This window comes from Salmo salar, chromosome ssa19 (assembly GCF_905237065.1).
Source record: "Salmo salar chromosome ssa19, Ssal_v3.1, whole genome shotgun sequence".
Taxonomy (NCBI): domain Eukaryota; kingdom Metazoa; phylum Chordata; class Actinopteri; order Salmoniformes; family Salmonidae; genus Salmo; species Salmo salar.
This window is the reverse complement of record NC_059460.1, coordinates 76432996-76453801: the sequence shown is the minus strand read 5'-3', so window position 1 is coordinate 76453801 and position 20806 is coordinate 76432996. Positions and strand designations below refer to the sequence as shown.

Below are 20806 nucleotides of genomic sequence, written 5' to 3'. Positions count from 1 at the left end.
CCAAGGCAAGGCAGTAGCTACTTTTCCTAGGGTCAGGCAAAATTAAGGCAGTTATACATTTTTAAAAACATTATAGAATTCACAACACACTAAGTGTGTACCCCCAGGCCCATACTCCACTACCACATACCTACAACGTAAAATCCATGTGTACTTGTGTGTATAGTGCGTATGTTATCATGTGTTTGTCTGCATGTATCTGTGCCTGTGTGTGTGTTACTTCACAGTCCCCGCTGTTCCATAAGGTGTATTTTTACCTGCTTTTTAAATCTGATTCTACTGCTGTCATCAGTTACCTGATGTGGAATAGAGTTCCATGTAGTCATGGCTCTATGTACAGTAGTACTGTGTGCCTCCGATAGTCTGTTCTGGACTTGGGGATTGTGAAGAGACCTCTGGTGGCATGTCTTGTAGGGTATGCATGGGGATCCGAGCTGTGTGCCAGTAGTTTAAACAGACAGCTCGGTACCTTCAGCTTGTCAACACCTCTTACAAAAATGAGTAAATAAGACTGGATTCTGCTGCAGTACCAAAAAATGTGCATGAAGGTGCCAGTATCCTGTTTACATTTGAAACATAAATGTGATGCATTGGAAAACATTCTGTGAAGGCGGACAGCTGTAAAGTAGTTTCTATGAAAAAAAGAAATGTATTTATTGAATGCTTATGGAGGTGCATTTGGGGTAGACCCTTTCGCAGATAGAAGCCCATTCTTCCTCACCAAATGCATGTCCCATGTCCCAGTCTCTCTCCCAAACATGTCTCAACGCATCATAGGATGTGGCACTTCTGTTCAATAAAATTGAGTATAAATCGGAGATTAAAGCTCTCCGAACAGCAGGATTAGTAAATAGTTGTTCAACTTCAATCATTTGAAAACGTAGTTTATCGACTTTCTTCTGACCCTCTATGGAGTGTCTAAGTTGTACGTACTTAAAAATATCTTTGTTGGGTAAGTCAAACTCAGTTTTTATCCGTTGGAATGATTTTAGAGTGTCCTGAGTAAACAAAGGCGTAAGGTCAGCAATACCCTTCGTCTTCCAGTCTAGAAGTCCAATACTCCTTATTTGGGGGAAGGGGGAATCTGGGTTGAGGGCAATCGGTGACCAGAGTGATATACTGTATGGTCTGGAATCTCCAAGTACCTCCTTGCATCTTTCCAAGCTTAGAGTGTATTATGTATTGTACAATTGTCAGATAAGGCCTGGAACTTTTCAAAGCTATTAATAAATGGTAAGGAAGCTAATGCACTTGGATGACATGCTAGTGAGTGGAGTCTGTCTAGTCATCAACTAATAATGTGCTTGATCTGAGCAGACCAGTAATATTGTTGCAGATTTGGCAAAGAGACCCCTCTGTAACGATAGTCTGGAAGAGGGGACCAAGATGCAGCGTGGTAAGTGGTCATAATTATATACACACACAAGACAGAAACAACTACCCACAAAACCCCAAAGGAAAACAGGCTGCCTAAGTATGACTCCCAATCAGCGACAACGATGTACAGCTGTCCCTGATTGAGAGCCATACCAGGCCAAAACAAAGAAATACAAAAACATAGGTTGCGCCAGACAGGCGGGCGGCTCTGGCTGCGCCGGACAGGCGGGCGGCTCTGGCTGCGCCGGACAGGCGGGACTTGCAGTAGGCCTGGCTCTGGGCGCAGGCACAGGATTCATCAGGCTGGGGAGACATGCAGGAGGCCTGGCTCTGGGCGCAGGCACAGGATTCACCAGGCTGGGGAGACATGCAGGAGCCCTGGCTCTGGGCGCAGGCACAGGACTCACCAGGCTGGGGAGACTTGCAGGAGGCCTGGCTCTGGGCGCAGGCACAGGACGCACCAGGCTGGGGAGACTTGCAGGAGGCCTGGCTCTGGGAGCAGGCACAGGACTCACCCGGCTGGGGAGTCATGCAGGAGGCCTGGCTCTGGGCGCAGGCACAGGACTCACCAGGCTGGGGAGACATGCAGGAGCCCTGGCTCTGGGCGCAGGCACAGGATCCACCAGGCTGGGGAGACATGCAGGAGGCCTGGCTTTGGGAGCAGGCACAGGACGCATCAGGCTGGGGAGACTTGCAGGAGGCCTGGCTCTGTAGGCTCCAGACTGTAGGCCATCTCTGCAGGCTCCGGACTGTAGGCCGTCTCTGCAGGCTCCGGACTGTAGGCCGTCTCTGCAGGCTCCGGACTGTAGGCCGTCTCTGCAGGCTCCGGACTGTAGGCCGTCTCTGCAGGCTCCGGACTGTAGGCCGTCTCTGCAGGCTCCGGACTGTAAAACGTCGCCGGAAGCTCTGGACGGGGAACTGTCGCCGGAAGCTCTGGACGGGGAACTGTCGCCGGAGGCTCAGGACGGGGAACTGTCGCCGGAGGCTCAGGACGGGGAACTGTCGCCGGAGGCTCAGGACGGGGAACTGTCGCCGGAGGCTCAGGACGGGGAACTGTCGCCGGAGGCTCAGGACGGGGAACTTTCGCCGGAGGCTCTGGACTGGGAGTGCGCACTACAAGGCTAGTGCGAGGAGCAGGAACTGGACATACTGGGCTGGGCAGGCGCACTGGAGAGAGAGTGCAAGAGGCAGGCACATGTTTACCACAAAAAGTTGACTCAGGCCTCACCCCTGGTCCAGCCAAACTACCTGTGTGCCCCCTCCAAAATATTTTTGGGGGCTGCCTCTTGTTCTTCCCGGGTAAGCTCCGATATCTGTCGATCACCTGGCCCCAAGTCCAGTCTCTCCTCCCAATCCACTCCTGATGAGACCCTTCAATGCTGCGGGAGTTCCACCGTCTCCGTCCGGATCGCCCTGCGCCTCGCCCTCCGGGTCGTCCCCGAGCCCGTGTCGGCACGCTGCTGGAGCCACGCATCAAGGGGGGGGTACTGTCACGACTTCCACCGAAGTCGGTGCCTCTCCTTGTTCTGGCAGCGTTCCGTGGTCGGTGTCGCCGGTCTTCTAGCCATCATCGATCTACTTTTCATTTTCCATTTGTTTTGTCTTGTCTTCCCACACACCTGGTTTCAATTCCATCATTACATGTTGTGTATTTAACCCTCTGTTCCCCCCATGTCCTTGTCTGGAATTGTTTATTGTAAGTGCTTGTGCACGTTATGTCTGGTTTGCGACGGGTTTTGTACCCATTGATTGATTGTTATGTTTCCGGTGCGCCATTGTCAATACAGTTTTTGCTCTCCTGTGCCTGACATTTCTGCAGCCAGTACGCACCCCTTACACATAGCGATGCCCCTGATGTTATTACTAGACCTTATTGCCTCAGCCAGTGGTCTATGACTAACGAGAACAGAGCAGGAGATAAAGGACAGCCTTGACGACAGCCCCTACCGATAGGAAATCTTTCTGATAATTTACCATTTGTGTTAACTGCCGCTGATGGGTTAGAATAAAGTAATTTTACTAAATTAATAAAAAGTTCACCCAGATTACATTTTTCTAATACAGCAAACCAGATTTTCCACTCTACTCTATCGGAGGCCTTTTAGGAATCAAGAGAGACAATGAGTGCAGGCTCTTTAATTCTGGCAAGGTGGTTAATGATATTCAAAGCACATCTTACATTGTCTGTTCCAAATATGGATTTGACAAAGCCAGTCTGATCAGGTTTAATGAGGTCTGGAAGTAGGGCCTCCTACCTGCGGGCAAGTTTCTTAGCGACTATTTTAACATCAAATCCTAGCAAACTGATAGCTCTAAACGAAGAGCAGTTTCATGGGTTTTTGTCCTTTTTTAGTATCAGGCTAATGGATGCAGTTTTCCATGACTCTGGTATGATGTCTCTTTCAAACATATAATTTAGAGCAGGCTTGAAGATAGGGCATATCTCAGGCCAGAACTTCTTGTAGAACTCTGCGGAGTAGCCGTCTAGGCCGGATGCCTTGCCAGAAGGCATTGCCTTAATAGTTTCCCAAACCTCTTCAGGAGTAAAGGGAGCATTTAGTCTAATTCTATGCTCATTTGATATAGTGGGCAAGATGTAATCTTATTCAGATATTTTGTAATTTCATTGTTTGATCTTGTACATTGTGAATTCTAAAGAGATTTATAGATGTCGCAAAACGTATTATTGATAAGCAATGGATCATAAGAAGTGGAGCTATCTGCCATCCTTATAGACTTACTACATCTTTCTTTCTGTTCTTTTTTAACTCGGCTTGGACGGTTACCGAACTCATCATATTTTTGCTTGGTAAAAAACAACCCTTTTTTTACATGCATTGTATGCTCTAAATTGAGTTTGGCCTTAGCACAAGCTAGTGAATTCCAGTTCGCCTGGGTTGGTTGTTGTTTATGAAAAGTTCAAAATGCTTTACTTCAGCCTCCAGTTTTTCCCTATTTTCCATTCTAAGCTTCTTGATCAGAGAGGCTTGGGAAATGATATAACCCCTTATGGTTGCTTTAACAGCATCCCAGATAGCTGCAGCGGAGACAAGAGAGAGTTGATTGTCAAGCCAGTAATGTGATCATTTATCTTTTATCACAGAGCAGAATCCTTCATTGTTAAGCAGAGACGTATTAAGTCTCCAATATATATCTTGTTTTGGGGATTTTTTGCCAATTTCAATATCTATATACACTGGGGCATGGTCAGAAATGACTATATATACAATAGAACATGACTGGACAACATGTATGTAAGTAGAGGGCATACAAAATGGTCCAATCTAGATTATGAATTATGGGTTCTAGGGTAGAAAGTATGGTCTCTTGACATTAGGATTTAGCTCTCTCCATACGTCTACTAAACCAGATGAATCACAATCGCATCTGAGAGCATTTGAGGCTCTATGATTCCAGACTGGAGCAGTTGATGATTTATCCAATTTACCCAAAGTACAATTAAAACCTCCTGAAATAAACACAAGTCCCTTGCAGTGTTGATTAAATAATAAAATCATGTCAGACATACATTTGGTGGAGTCTGTGTTCGGACCATATACTTTTAGTATAGTAATATGTTGACCAAGCATATTACCTGGAATCAAAATAAATCCTCCTTCAGGGTATGTATCTTGGTGCTCAAATACAAATGGGACATTTTTATTTACAAGGATGGCAGCGCACCTGGCCCACCCAGTCCCTCTTCAGCTTAGCATGTCCTGTTGAAGATAAATGGGTCTTCTGTAGCATAGCAATTGAAACCCTTTCCTTTTCTAAGAATGTTAAAATGTTCTCCCTCTTGACCACATGCCCACTGCCCCGAACATTCCAGGAGACTGCTTTAAATGAACTGTTTATGTTACAGTAGTTTTAAAGAATAACTTTACCCAGACTGAGTAGTGTATCACAACAACATTGTACTGTTAGACCACCTACTCTACGTCCAGGAAGTGAAGGTGTCTCTTCTGTCCTGTGTTCTCCAGGTGTCTCTGTTTAGACCACATATTCTACGTCCAGGAAGTGAATGTGTCTCTTCTGTCCTGTTTTCGTCAGGTGTCTCTGTTCAACTACGTGTTCCTGGTGAGTTGGGCGTTCGCCTTGCCCTTCAGTCAGTTCAGGCCCCTGGCCTCCAGCGTCTGTACCGTCTGGACCTGTGTCATCATCGTCTGCAAGATGCTCTACCAACTCACCTCTATAAACCCCTCTACATACTCGAAGAACTGCTCCATGGTGGGTAGCAGCCCAGGGAGTGTCGAGTGGTGGACAGGGGGTGTGTGGTGTGTTTGTGGAGTGGTGCTGTATGTACATTATGTTCAGGGAGTGTTGGGGTGGTGGACAGGGGTGTGTGTTAGTGTGTTTGTGGAGTGGTGCTGTATGTACATTATGTTCCACTTCCCAATATTTTCTTTCCTATATGTTCCTGTTCTATTTATCTCTATGTATCTCTATGTATCTCTATTTATCTCTAATTATCTCTATGTATCTCTATGTATCTCTATTTATCTCTATGTATCTCTATGTATCTCTATGTATCTCTATGTATCTCTATTTGTTTCCATGTTTCTCCTCTTCAAGTGTCTCCTCTAGGGGGTCAGTCTGTCCTAATACAGACATTATGCTCCTTGCCTGTGTTGTGCTAGCTTGTACTGGTTCAAGACATTAATAACACACCTGTCCTCTCGTCTGTAGCCTCTGAACTACACGGATAACCAGAGGAGTGAGATGGCTCACTCCCTGCTCTACAGCGCCCCGGTGGACCCAGCCAACTGGGTGGGTCTCCGCAAGTTCTCCCCCCTACTGGAGAACCTGAGGGTGAGTGGAGGAGAGATGCCCTGGGAACCTGACAACACACACACACACACACACATAGGCACATATGCAGCGTGCGCACACACACAAATACACACACACACACACACACACATAGGCACATATGCAGCGTGTGCACACACACAAATACACACACACACACACACACACACACACACACACACACACACACACATATATACATACGCAACCTGTCTCCCTCACATATAACTGAAACTACTGTAACCGTGTTATATTATACACTAGTATCATCTCCCTAACTGCCCTTTGTAGTGCTCAAATTACACTTCATTCTTGGAGATGGCCTGAAAACAGTTGGTTGGACCCATAGAATTAGGAGTTAGACATTTTGAAATTAGTAATTGAATAGGATTTCTTTGGTTGGATCAATGTTGTTCATGGTGGTTCCCATGTTTAAATTATGAATATATACACTGTCATTTCAACCCTGACCCATTTATCTGTCCTATATCCATCTCCATTCAGAACAACCTGTTGATTCTGGCCCTGCTGGCATTCGAGGTGACCATCTACCGCCACCAGGACCTGTACCGCATGAGGAACAACCTCACCACGCCCGTCACCAGAACCATCTTCCACAATATCACCCGGCAACACCTCGACGACAGCATCGTCAACGGTGCCAAGTACTTCATCAACTACTTCTTCTACAAGTTCGGCCTGGAGGTATGATGTCATGTCACTGTTGAGTTCGCAAAAACACTCTTATTATGTTTTTTACTTGTGTGGAAGTTGGAATATTTACCACTATATCTCTGTTTGAAATACCTTTCATGGACGTCAAAGTAATTGTTGAGTCACCTGCATTGCATGGAATTACGACTGAGCCATAACACCTACTTCTGAACTCAGGAAATATAAAACTTGTCGTGTATTTGAGGTTTAAAAAGGCTTCAAAAAGGCTTCTGAATATTTAAATTTTAACTTTGACATTTCAGACTTCCTTTTCCCTTATAAAAAATGTATTAACCCCTACAAAAATGTCCATTAATTATAATCAACATAATAATTCACATTTCCTTTTGCTGCAGGATAATTTTCCTGTTGTAGCAAACTGGCACAAGCTAAGATCCTACATCTGTAAACCCAATATAAAGTCTCTTGAGTTTAAACTTTCCTAAATATTATCATTGCATCGTCAGACATGCTTACTGTTGGCGGTGAACGTGATTGGCCAGAGGATGGACTTCTACGCCATGCTCCACGCTTTCGGCCTGATCGCAGTCATCTACCAGCGGCGCCGGAAGGCCATTGCTGACAACTGGCCCAAGTACTGTTGCTTCCTGGCCTGCATGCTCACCTTCCAGTACTTTGTCTGCATTGGCGTCCCCCCGGCCGCCTGCAAAGGTGGGTGGACCAATCCGAGGCTCCTCTGCTGCAGCCGTTTTGTTTTGTCACCCCTTGGTATTTCAGTACTCAAGACACAGGTCATCATTTCATCACTGAGTAATGATCATGTTTTATACATTATAAATCAAAGTTGTTGTATGTGTCATGAGTCAATAGTGTCTATGATGGAGAAAACTTACTAAACTCCTCCTCCCAGACTACCCATGGAGGTTCCCCTCATCCTTCACAGACTCCAACGTCATCAAGTGGCTGTACTTCCCTGACTTCCACACCAAGCCCAACCCAATGTTCCTGCTCTGTGAGTACAACCATTGACTGAGCATTTGCCATTAGGATTGGGACTGGGATTGGGACTGGGATTGGAATTGGGATTGGGACTAGGATTGGGACTGGAATTGGGACTGGGATTGGGACTAGGATTGGGACTGGGTTTGGGACTGGGTTGTGACAACACCTCTTCTTCATCCTCCTGTTTTCTGCTCCTCCTTCTCATCTTCCTCATCTTCTTCCTCCTCTTTCTTCACCTTCTCCACCTCCTCCTCCTCTTGCTCCTCCTCCTTTCCTCTACTGTCTCCTGTAGATGACTTCATGCTGCTGCTGTGTGCTTCGCTGCAGAGACAGGTGTTTGAGGAGGAGAAGGAGGAAGCCGTGCGCCTCCTGGCCGGTGACAACATGGAGATCTGCAGGGACCTGGACGCTGCCTCCTTCAGTGAACACAACCCCGTCCCAGACTTCATACACTGCAGGTAAGGGGCTGGTTCACAGGCTGTGTCTGACCCGGGATTCAAACCCGAGACTTGAGAATGAGTTAGCCTTACGAGCTAAAGCCTGTATGCTACACAGTACCAGCTGGGCCCAGGTCTGGTGCACAGGCTGTGCCTGATCAGGATTCAAAACCTGTTACTCGAGAACGAGTTATCCCAATGTGTTAAAGTGCCTGTGTTTTTCTCAGAGAGACAGTATGAGTCGTTTGATCTGTTTGACAATGTTAGCAATCAGGCAAGAGTCATTTGGTGAACTACCTTCTACTACATGATATTCAGGTCAAATCATTCCACTCTCTCTCGATCTGTCTCTCTGTCTCTCTCTCTCTCTCTCTCTCTCTCTCTGTCTCTCTCTCTCTCTCTCTCTCTCTCTGTGTCTCTCTGTCGCTCTCTCTCTGTCTCTCTCTCTCTCTGTCTCTGTGTCTCTCTCCAAAGTACTTATTAAAGAGTCACTTTAGACACATTCCTTGGGTTACTCCTCCTGTGATTATCCAATTGTTTTGACGTGAGGTGAGTTAAATGAGCGATCGGATAGCCCATCTCGAAGTAGAGCACAGATAACACATTGTCAAACACCTGTGTTTTCCCACCGCTCTCACAGCTCTCTCCCGCACACTTTCCTGATATCAGATAACTCAGCGATGTTAAAAACCGTGTCCTGTGAGTGACTCAAACATGGCTTTCCATGTTCCTGTAACTCAATAGTCTTCCTGAAACAAGGGGAACCGTTCTGACACTAGTGACCTTTAACCCCGTGACAGCCGGCTCTTTGAACCTGTCAGCACAAAGTTGTATCTGAAACGACCCCCCAGACCCATCTGTCAATGTGCTCCGAAGCCTCGAGGACACCACTGCTCCTCCAGTTCACATACATAGTACATAGTCTTCCCTGTGGCTCAGTTGGTAGAGCATGGTGTTTGCAATGCCAGCATGGTGTGTGAAATGCCAGGGTTGTGGGTTTGATTCCCACGGGGGGCCAGTACAAAAAAAAAAAAGGCGTGAAATTAATTGAAATGTATGCATTCACTACTGTAAGTCGCTCTGGATAAGAGCATCTGCTAAATGACTAAAATGTAAAAATGTACATCTGCCAGTAAAAACAATGTGAGGTGGTAGTGAGGATGATGTGTCAGTGAAGTATATTGAATGAAAAGTTGAATATTGTGTTGTAGAATCCTAAAGTACACAGCGTAGCTCTGCTCATCACTTGGGCTCATCTCTGTGTGGATATCAGAAAGCGTTTACTATTACAGAATACATTTGTTGTTGAATGTTAGCTTTGCTACTGTATACGGCAACGGTATGCTCTCAACATACTCAGGTTTAAAACAACAGAATCCAAAGTACAAATCTACTTTGAAACAAAAGTATACACCTCACACACATGGTTATGGGCTTAAAAAAAGAAGACAGATATAGAGTTGAAATGTATTACATTTTGAGTTTGCATCCCAATATTGCACTTTATATACATCACAGAAGACTACAATATAACAAAACTGTTTGACATAGAAACTCCAGATTTTCGGCGGGTTTTTAAAATAATGTTTATTAATTATTAAATTATGAGAAAAAAATAATAACATTCCACCCAGGAGGGTACTAGGTCATTTGACTGCAGGAAAGGGGTACTAATGAATTTCTCTCCCCCAGATCCTACCTGGACATGCTGAAAGTGATCATGTTCAGCTACCTCTTCTGGTTCGTGCTCACCATCATCTTCATCACGGGCACCACACGCATCTCAATCTTCTGTATGGGCTACCTGGTGGCCTGCTTTTACTTCCTGCTCTTTGGGGGTGACCTGCTGCTCAAGCCAATCAAAAGCATCCTCCACTATTGGGACTTCCTGATCGCCTACAACGTGTTTGTGATCACCATGAAGAACATCCTCTCGGTAAGTGTCGATGACACTGGCTACAGTGTTGTTGAATACTGGCTACAGTGTTGTTGAATACTGGCTACAGTGTTGTTGAATACTGGCTACAGTGTTGTTGAATACTGGCTACAGTGTTGTTGAATACTGGCTACAGTCAGAATTCGGCAAACTGAATTTGAGATTAGTTGGGGGGACATCTTGGCACCAAAGGTTGTAGTAAGATGTTGGATTCATTGAATTTGAGATTAGTTGGGGGGACATCTTAGCACTAAAGGTTATAGTAAGATGTTGGATTCAGTTATAGGTGGGAGACATAAATAGAAATTCAGTCCATTATTTAAAATAAAAAAGCGAACCAATAGTGCTGAAACAAGCGGTCTGCAGCAGCCATAGAGATACAATGTAATATGTTCTTTTGAATTCTGCAACAACAGTATACAGTAGATATAGTGGTGTGATTGGTTGCTGCTGTGTCATGTTTTAGCTGACTGTGGTTTGTCCTCGCAGTCCTCAGATACTGGCCTGTGGATATGTTTTAGCTGACTGTTTAGCTGACTGTGGTTTGTCCTCGCGGTCCTCAGATACTGGCCTGTGGATATGTTTTAGCTGACTGTTTTAGCTGACTGTGGTTTGTCCTCGCGGTCCTCAGATACTGGCCTGTGGATATGTTTTAGCTGACTGTTTTAGCTGACTGTGGTTTGTCCTCGCGGTCCTCAGATACTGGCCTGTGGATACATAAAGTCCCTGGTCACCAATCACTGTTGGCTCATACAGCTCTTCAGCCTGGCCTGCACTATAAAAGGCTATTCTAAACGTAAGTGACCCTACCACCACTGTAAAGCAGAATGCCTTTGGAAACACACTTTCTCTGTTTTGATATGTGACAGAAAATGTACACCCACTTAAAAGGATTTGCAAAGCATTATTCCGTTGAATTTTCAGAAATGCTTGATGATAACTCCTTCTGAAGTGGGCTGTACAGTATATTTGGGGTTGAGGAGAAAAGTTTGACTTTGTTCAAAATGTAAAGAATGAACAAATATTTGATGGTTATGTTTTTGGAAATCGTTGCAGCTGAGCAACAGGCCAACAAGCAGTGTGAGTTGCCTAGCGACGAGGCAGGCATCATCTGGGACAGCATCTGTTTTGCCTTCCTGTTGCTACAGCGACGCGTATTCATGAGCTACTACTTCCTACACGTGGTTGCCGACATTCGCTCCTCACAGATCCTCGCCTCCAGGTAAACTTTAATGTCGTTTGGTTTAGTTTTGTTTACTTTACTTTTCCAATGACCATTAAAATAAAACAAAATTAAATTCAACTTTACTGTGTATTCAATTTATTTGTGGATTTATATTAGCTGTATTGTGTGTGTGTTTCGTTAGAGGGGCTGAGCTGTTCCAAGCGACCATAGTGAAAGCTGTAAAAGCCAGGATCGAAGTGGAGAAGAGGTCGATGGACCTGCTGAAGAGACAGTGAGAACATGTATTTTCTACAGACAGAAAATATACACATATAGTATAACACATATGTGCCGTATACACACACATAATATACAGTCATTCCACATGTGTGATGTACACACAGAGATTTAATATAATAATTAGCTGGATGCTTATACATGTCCTATTTCACACATGTACAAGTGTGTATTATACACATTTGTTTTGCATATCCCAACTCATATCCCAACTCATTAGACAGACAGTATATGACGTAAACTCTGTCATAACAGTTGTGATTTTATTAGCGCTCACTGAAAAGAGAAGCCTCACAGATGTTACCATGTATGTACTCTCAAATGAACCCTAATTCCAGGATATTCCAGTCATTACTACATTCAGGTCTGAGTAAAGACACCATCCATCATGATGAACTAGATTTGGACGGTCCTTCCCTGTGATTTACGATGTATGTCCTCCTACACTGTGTTGATGTACTTTAGTTTGTATATGTGGAGCCGCAGGGCAGCAGTGTGTTAGTGGAATACATCTACTGATGCGGAGGACAAGAGAATCAGTCAGCACCTCTCTCTCTCTCTCTCTCTCTCTCTCTCTCTCCATCTCTCTCTCTCTCTCTGTCGGTCATGGTGTTTCTCTCTCTGTCTCTCTCTCTCGCTCTCTATCTCTCTGTCTCTTTCTCTCTCCATCTCTCTCTCGGTCTCTCTCTCTATCTGTCTAGCTGTCTATCTGTCTCTCTCTCTATCTGTCTCTCTCAGTCACTCTCTCAGTCACTTTCTCTGTCACTCTCTCAGTCACTCTCTCAGTCACTCTCTCAGTCACTCTCTCTGTCTGTCTCTCTGTCTGTCTCTCTGTCTCTCTCTGTCTGTCTCTCTCGCTCTCTCTCTGTCTGTCTCTCTCTGTCTCTCTGTCTGTCTCTCTCTCTCTCTCTCTGTGTCTCTCTCTCTCTGTCTCTCTCTCTCTGTCTCTCTCTCTGTCTGTCTCTCTCTCCCTGTCTCTCTGTCTCTCTATGTCTCTCTCTGTCTCTCTCCATCTCTATTGGTCTCTCTTTTGCTCTCGCTCTCGCAACCTGATACCAGTCTGAACACATCCACACACGCCCCGACTCCTAGCCAGCCCAAAGAACACAGAGAAAACCAAAGTACAGATTAATTGTCAATTATACACAGTGGTCAGAGCCTATTGGTCATTAGTCATTGTTTCTATCTCTGTGTCCAATCAGAATGGACCGTATCAAGAGTCGGCAGCAGAAGTTCAAGAGGGGGAAGGAGAGGATTTTGAGCTTGGTGCAGAAAAGCGGAGACGCAGGCCACGGACACAGCAAGGACGAGGAGGAGGAGGATGAAGGTGGGACTGCTAGAGGCCTTCTGGGCCTTGAGGAACTAGTGCACTGTGCGCCATGATTGGATGATCTTGTCCTGCCAACCCATGTCGGCCTATAAAGTTTTGCATTGATTTAACGATACGTCTGTTTGTAGACACATCACAGTCCCACAACGATTACATAATATACACTGTCCATTCAAACCATCAAGGTGAAAAATCTTTGTTTTTCAGATAAAGAGAGGAGCAGGGAGAAGAGAATACAGCGGTGGTGGAGGCCGTGGGTTGACCATGCATCCAGTTAGTGACCTTCTACCTTTTTAATTTCATATTTGAAGCAATTCAGATTTTAATATTCCTCTTAAATAAGATAGCGTCTATTTCATGTGGCTGTAGTTACTGTACATGTAACAAAGTTAGGCTTGAATTTGTTTATTGACACTCAAGATGATTACCATATCTTATTTGAGTTTGTCATTACATAAATATATGTGTGTACCATAGGAGGCTGGTGAGGGGAGGACGGCTCATATAATGACTGGAATGAAGTGAATGGAATGGTATCAATAACATTCCAATGATTCCATTTCAGCCATTACTACGAGCCCATTCTCCCCAATTAAGGTTCCACCAGCTGCCTGTGGTGTGTATGTGAGCGGAGTTCATTCCTGTTCATCGCTCATGGAGTGGTGGACGTTCCAGCACTCCACATCCTTTCCAACCGCTTCGCTAAAGAAAAAAAAGAACTACCGTTCTAAATTCGCTCCATTCATTAAAATCCCAATTTAAACAATACCCATCTATTTTAATGACTACCTGGACCTACCATTTGTGTTTGAAGTATTGAAACCAAACCATATGATTTTGAATTAAAAGTATTTTAATAAACATGATTAGGTTGCTGTAAGAAGCACTCATCATTTCAAATAGGCTACAGGTCATATTAAACAACATATAAACACTCCAAATAGGTCAGGATTCAGACAGGGAGCCTAAGAAGGAACGAAAATGAATTATTTACGCTATATTATTTCAATTATTTCAAGGCTATAGCCTACAAAGAAATACATTGTGAAGCATTTCGGAGTGTGACACTAGGCTTGTAGGGACATAGAGCATTTAGCTTTCAAACAGCATTTAGTTGTATTAAGTAATTATAGTCTATAAATGTACTTACTTAGAATTAAATACAAATGAAAGGAAAAATGCATGATTATGCTCAGTCTCCAGTGCCTTTGAATTCGTTTTTAGAAACAGAGTCTGTGGCTTCAGGCTCATGCGATGGTGCCTGGAGAGCAGGCCAGCAGCAGAGGATATTCTCTCAGCATTTGCAGAACCACTGGGGATGATAAACACCCTTTGGGCCACTCTTATCAGGCTGAGTTGTTTATATATATATACATATTTATATATATTTATATTGTTTTATACATTTATATCGTATATTTATATCGTAGATAGATAGATAGATAGATAGATAGATAGATAGATAGATAGATAGATAGATAGATAGATAGATAGATAGATAGATAGATAGATAGATAGATAGATAGATAGATAGATAGATAGATAGATAGATAGATAGATAGATAGATAGATAGATAGATAGATAGATAGATAGATAGATAGATAGATAGATAGATAGATAGATAGATAGATAGATAGATAGATAGATAGATAGATAGATAGATAGATAGATAGATCGTTTTTAGGCAAAATAACCCAATCAAAAGGGAAAGTTCGATGAAAGTGGGAATATGCCAGGCCTATTGAGCCGAAATCAATTATGGCCTGTTGTATAGATAATAGAACAGAAATTAAGGAAACTTTTAAGAGATTAGATTTTTTGTTTATAAATACTTTGCTACAATGACACACTAACTACCCACCTCGTTACATTCTGTTAGCATGTGCACGTAGTAAGTACACCATCATGCTTTCGGGATACGTGTCTTTTCAGATTCCACAATGATTCTTTAGTTGTGGACACTACATCACCACACTCCCTCTCTTTCTCTTGGTCCTCATCTTTGTAAATCACCTTGATTTTGCACCTGTGTGTTTTATCAGTTTCTTTATGAAAATATTTAGTGAACTCCATGACAGTAGATAAAGCAAGGGGCTATAGCAGCACACAAATAGACTACAAATGCATGCTGGGGTGGGCATGCCCTGAGCTCGAGTGAGCACTACTGGAGCGCTACTGGAGTGAAATTGGAGCGGGCTAGAAGGCCAACGCTCCAGCCTTTGGGAATCTCGCTCCGCCCTCTAGTCAAATTGGGAACGCTCCGATGTACAGTCGTGGCCAAAATCTTTGAGAATGACACAAATATTAATTTTCACAAAGTCTGCTGCCTCAGTTTGTATAATGGCAATTTGCATATACTCCAGAATGTTATGAAGAGTGATCAGATGAATTGCAATTAATTGCAAAGTCCCTCTTTGCCATGCAAATGAACTGAATCCCACCCAAAAAAAACATTTCCACTGCCTTTCAGCCCTGCCACAAAAGGACCAGCTGACATCATGTCAGTGATTCTCTCGTTAACACAGGTGTGAGTGTTGACGAGGACAAGGCTGGAGATCACTCTGTCATGCTGATTGAGTTCGAATAACAGACTGGAAGCTTCAAAAGGAGGGTGGTGCTTGGAATCATTGTTCTTCCTCTGTCAATCATGGTTACCTGCAAGGAACATGTGCAGTCATCATTGCTTTGCACAAAAAGGGCTTCACAGGCAAGGATGTTGCTGCCAGTAAGATTGTACCTAAATCAACCATTTATCGGATCATCAAGAACTTCAAGGAGAGCGGTTCAATTGTTGTGAAAAAGGCTTCAGGGCGCCCATGAAGGTCCAGCAAGCGCCAGGACTGTCTCCTAAAGTTGATTCAGCTGCGGGATCGGGGCACCACCAGTACAGAGCTTGCTCAGGAATGTCAGCAGGCAGGTGTGAGTGCATCTGCACGCACAGTGAGGCAAAGACTTTTAGAGGATGGCCTGGTGTCAAGAAGGGCAGCAAGAAAGCCACTTCTCTCCAGGAAAAACATCAGAGACAGACTGATCTTCTGCAAAAGGTACAGGGATTGGACTGCTGAGGACTGGGGTAAAGTCATTGTCTCCGATGAATCCCCTTTCCGATTGTTTGGGGCATCCGGAAAAAAGCTTGTCTGGAGATGTCACAGGGATCTTGGAATGGAGACCAAGACGCAGCGTGGATAGTGCTCATTCTTCATTCTTTAACACTACAACAGCAAAACAAGAAAACGACCAACAACAGTCCCGTCAGGTACTAAGACTAAAACGGAAAACAACTACCCACAACCCTAAAGGAAAAACAGGCTGCCTAAGTATGGCTTCCAATCAGAGACAACGAAAGACACCTGCCTCTGATTGGAAACCATACCCGGCCGAACATGAAAACCAACACATAGAAATAGATAACTAGAACAAACCCCCAAACAGAAAACCCAAAATACATACAAAACAAACCCCCCTGCCACGCCCTGACCAATCTACTATGGCAAATGACCTCTTTCACTGGTCAGGACGTGACAGGAGAAGACAAGGAGAGCGCTACCATCAGTCCTGTGTCATGCCAACAGTAAAGCATCCGGAGACCATTCATGTGTGGGGTTGCTTCTCAGCCAAGGGAGTGGGCTCACTCACAAATTTGCCTAAGAACACACCCATGAATAAAGAATGGTACCAGAATGGTACCAACACATCCTCCCAACCATCCAGGAACAGTTTGGTGACGAACAATGCCTTTTCCAGCATGATGGAGCACCTTGCCATAAGGCAAAAGTGATAACTATGTGGCTCGGGGAACAAAACATAGATATTTTGGGTCCATGGCCAGGAAACTCCCTAGACCTTAATCCCATTGAGAACTTGTGGTCAATACTCAAGAGGCGGATGGACAAACAAAAACCCACAAATTCTGACAAAATCCAAGCATTGATTATGCAAGAATGGGCAGCCATCAGTCAGAATGTGGCCCAGAAGTCAATTGACAGCATGCCAGGGCGGATTGCAGAGGTCTTGAAAAAGAAGGGTCAACACTGCAAATATTGACTCTTTGCATCAACTTCATGTAATTGTCAATAAAAGCCTTTGACACTTGTGAAATGCTTGTAATTTTACTTCAGTATTCCATAGTAACATCTGGCAAAAATATCTAAAGACACTGAAGCAGCAAACTTTGTGGAAATTAATATTTGTGTCATTCTCAAAACTTTTGGTCACGACTGTCCACTCCGCTCCAGCTCCACTCCGCTCCAGCTCCGCTCCGCTGTACACTCAGCTGCAGCTCCGCTCCGCTGTACACTCAGCTGCAGCTCCGCTCCGCTGTCCACTCCGCTCCAGCTCCACTCCGCTCCAGCTCCGCTCCGCTGTACACTCAGCTGCAGCTCCGCTCCGCTGTCCACTCCACTCCAGCTCCGCTCCGCTGTACACTCCGCTCCAGCTCCGCTCCACTCACATACTCTGGTACAGTGTAATACACAAGTGGACTAGTGTAAGTGGGTAACCTTTAACCTTGTCTTTCACTCCCCTCTCAGTGGTGAGAAGTGGTAACTATTACCTGTTTGAGACGGACAGTGAAGAAGAGGAGGAAGAGGAGGATAAAAATGAGGAAGAGCAGCCCAAGAAGTCTACATTTCAGGTTCGCTCGAACGTAGGAAATAATCCCTTTACCACTGTCCTGCATTGTGAGAATATTGATTTTTGTCCAGTAACAACATTTGAATAGTCTTTTTATGTGCATTTTTTCTTTCTTTATCGATTATTTAAACGGGACTGATTCTGTTTCTGTTCGAACCGATTTCTAATGTGTGATTGTTCTTATCACAAACAGGTAACAAGTCTAATTCCCAAATGTTGTTTGTTCTCTCCGCACTAAACAGTTTTCACTCCTTTTAACCAAGTACCAACTGCTAACATCCTTTTGTCGTGAGTCGTGTTTGTTTTGGCCTTTATTTGTGACAAATATTATGGTCTTCTAAATCTCACCCCTGCTTTGTCCTCCTCTGCCTTGCTGGCCGTAACAAGGTCTATCATTAAGCTGCCCAAAGCTGGTCTGCAGTATATAATGAGGGCAGCCAAGGTACTCTCACAACTAGGTCTCTATCTTGTATTTCCCTTTTTTGTATGCTGAGTATCCTTGACCACTTCAGTCCAAGCCACTTTCTCACGACATTAAATGCATTTTCCCCTCTCACTCCAATACATGACCACGATGTCAATAAAGTTCTGTTCAAATACCACGGCCGCGCCTCCATTTCACAAGATGATGCCGAGTCATGACAAAATGGCGGCCGCTGATGATGCATGCAGTTGAAATTCAGTGAACTGTGTTGCTCTTCTGTTTCTGGCGTAGATCTCCTCCCTGTGTGTGCTTTGGGAGAGAGATGTGCACGTGTGGTGGTGGGTGGCTTTTCTTCCAGGGTAATTCTCTGTGGAGTTAGGTCTGTGTCTTAAACAGGGTTGGGATCAATACTATTTCAGTTGGGTCAATTTCAGGAAGTAAATTGAAATGTACTGAACTGAAATGGAATCAACCCCAACCCATCATTGTAGGCCGTCATTGTAAATAAGAATTTGTTCTTAACTAACTTGCCTAGTTAAGTAAAAGTTACATAAAAAAATAAGTAAAACCCTGTTCTCAAAGTAGGAATGGTGGGTTGTGTTAATCTTTAGGGGTGCTTTATTCAATTGTAAATCCCTTTTTTGTCCCATCTCCATAAACACATTCCCTTACATCCCAATTCACTGGATCAAAACACCCCCTGAAACTGGTCTCCTCTGCATTGTGTACTTTGTCAATGGTTTTTGCGTTTTCCTGTGACTTATTGGTTGGTTGACTAGGGTATATTCACTTTGGCTGCCTAATTCGGACACATTTCCTACACTCATTTCAACTCAACTCTTCGGTTTTGAGTGTGTGAGCAAAATTTGGGCCACATTGCTTGACCTACGATAAAGCACACCAATATCAAGTCCGTCAACATGAAGCAGACTCGCTAAAAATAAAATCTCTTAAAGGACGGGTAAGTGTCCCAATTAAGCAGCCAAACATGCTTTCAAACAGTCCCTCTAGGCACATTGATCACTAGTCCACCAGCGTGGTTGTTAACATCCACTCCCCACAGTTTGTTTACCACGCCTGGATGACCAATTCCAAGACGGCCATGAAGGAGCGCAGCAAGGAGAAACGCCGCTTCTGGAAGAAATACACTGAAGGGAGCAGCAGCAAGTCAAGGAAAGAGGACCTGGAGGAAGGTATGAAGCGTAGAGGGAAGACCCAAGTTGTCATTGAAAGCAGATGAAAATAATAGGTTTTTAGTCTCCTCCATTTTTGGTGTAACCAGACTGAACACTGTGTAAATAGCCTGGTGTAACCAGACTGAACACTGTGTAAATGTGAAACAATGGTGAGTGCAGCATTCAGTTTGACTAAACCAGGCTATTCCCACCCATTGTAGGAGATTTAATATGATAGCAGTTCCTCTGGGAAACCTGCCCCCACCTCCCAATGTTGTATTTTTATGTATTATTATTTTTGTACTTTTTACTCCTTTCCCTCCCCAATTCCGTTGTCTTGTCCCATCACTGCAACTCCCGTACGGACTTGGGAGAGGCGAGGTCAAGAGCCATGCGTCCTCCGAAACACAACCCTGCCAAGCAGTACTGCTTCTTTAACACACTGCTCACTTAATCTGGAAGACAGCTACACCAATGTGTCAGAGGAAACACTGTACAACCGGTGACCGAAGTCAGTGTGCATGCGCCCGACCCGCCACAAGGAGTCGCTAGAGCGCAATACATATTACATATTAGTCATTTAGCAGACGCTCTTATCCAGAGCGACTTACAGTAGTGAATACATTTCATACATTTTTTTTTTGTTGTACTGGCCCCCCTTGGGAATCGAACCCACAACCCTGGCATTGCAAACACCATGCTCTACCAACTGAGCCACAGGGAAGCCTAGTAATCTCTCCTCCGCGATGGGACAAGGACATCCTGGCCGGCCAAACCCGCCCCTAACCCGGACGACGCTAGGCCAATTGTGCGCCGCCTCATGGGTCACCTGGTCGTGGCTGGCTGTGACACAGCCTGGGTTCGAAGCCGGGTCTGTAGTGACGCCTCAAGCACTGCGATGCAGTGCCTTAGACCTCTACGCAACTCGGGAGTCCGCTCACCTCCCAATGTTTACCCTCGTCTCGCCGCCATTCGTCCATGCGGCACTTGTTGTGTTACAGTATGTTTCACTGTCTCAGGTTTTCTCGTTATAGGCCCTAGACTAGCCATGAATGGGTACGTTGTGCCCTTTTTCTGTTCAAGAGCACCTACTTAACAATTTGCTGCATCCCTAATGGGAGCCATGCTGTATCCGGTCCACAGTCCCGCCAAGTCCCCCCTCCTCTCCCTCCTTCCCTCCCTTCTCCCCACAGCCCAGCCCAGCTCCAACTCCAGGCAGGGCCAAGGCATTCCTGGGTCTGAAAGATAGGACGCCATGTTTGATTAGACATGGTCAATTCATCCCATATGAAGGCTGGACTGACTGTGGACATGGCTGGAATACAGTACGGTCTCTCAGTTCAGCCAAATAGTTTTACATGAGGTCTGGGAAAAGACCACACTGTCTAACATGCTGACCAGAACGTTCGCGCGCATACATCCGCGTGCACCATCGTGAGCATGTTGATTATGTCCCCTCACACCAGACGTGATCAAGACACCACAAGTTTGGAATATCAAAATGAACTCTTAACCAACTATATTAATTTGGGGACAGGTCGAT

At 44.7% G+C, this 20806-nt stretch overlaps 1 protein-coding gene across 2 annotated transcripts in view; it reads left to right on the top strand.

Moving 5' to 3' along the window:
* Positions 1-20806, top strand: part of LOC106579641 (piezo-type mechanosensitive ion channel component 2) — a 258629-nt gene that overhangs the window by 206086 nt on the left and 31737 nt on the right. For both annotated transcript variants that reach the window (XM_045702749.1, XM_045702748.1), the window contains exons 19-32: positions 5431-5607; positions 6067-6189; positions 6694-6894; positions 7371-7575; positions 7775-7876; positions 8159-8324; positions 9996-10239; positions 10939-11035; positions 11296-11461; positions 11607-11696; positions 12904-13028; positions 13239-13304; positions 17562-17665; positions 19152-19281. In XM_045702749.1, the coding sequence (XP_045558705.1) occupies positions 5431-5607; positions 6067-6189; positions 6694-6894; positions 7371-7575; positions 7775-7876; positions 8159-8324; positions 9996-10239; positions 10939-11035; positions 11296-11461; positions 11607-11696; positions 12904-13028; positions 13239-13304; positions 17562-17665; positions 19152-19281 (1996 nt within the window). The remainder of the gene's footprint in view (positions 1-5430; positions 5608-6066; positions 6190-6693; positions 6895-7370; positions 7576-7774; positions 7877-8158; positions 8325-9995; positions 10240-10938; positions 11036-11295; positions 11462-11606; positions 11697-12903; positions 13029-13238; positions 13305-17561; positions 17666-19151; positions 19282-20806) is intronic.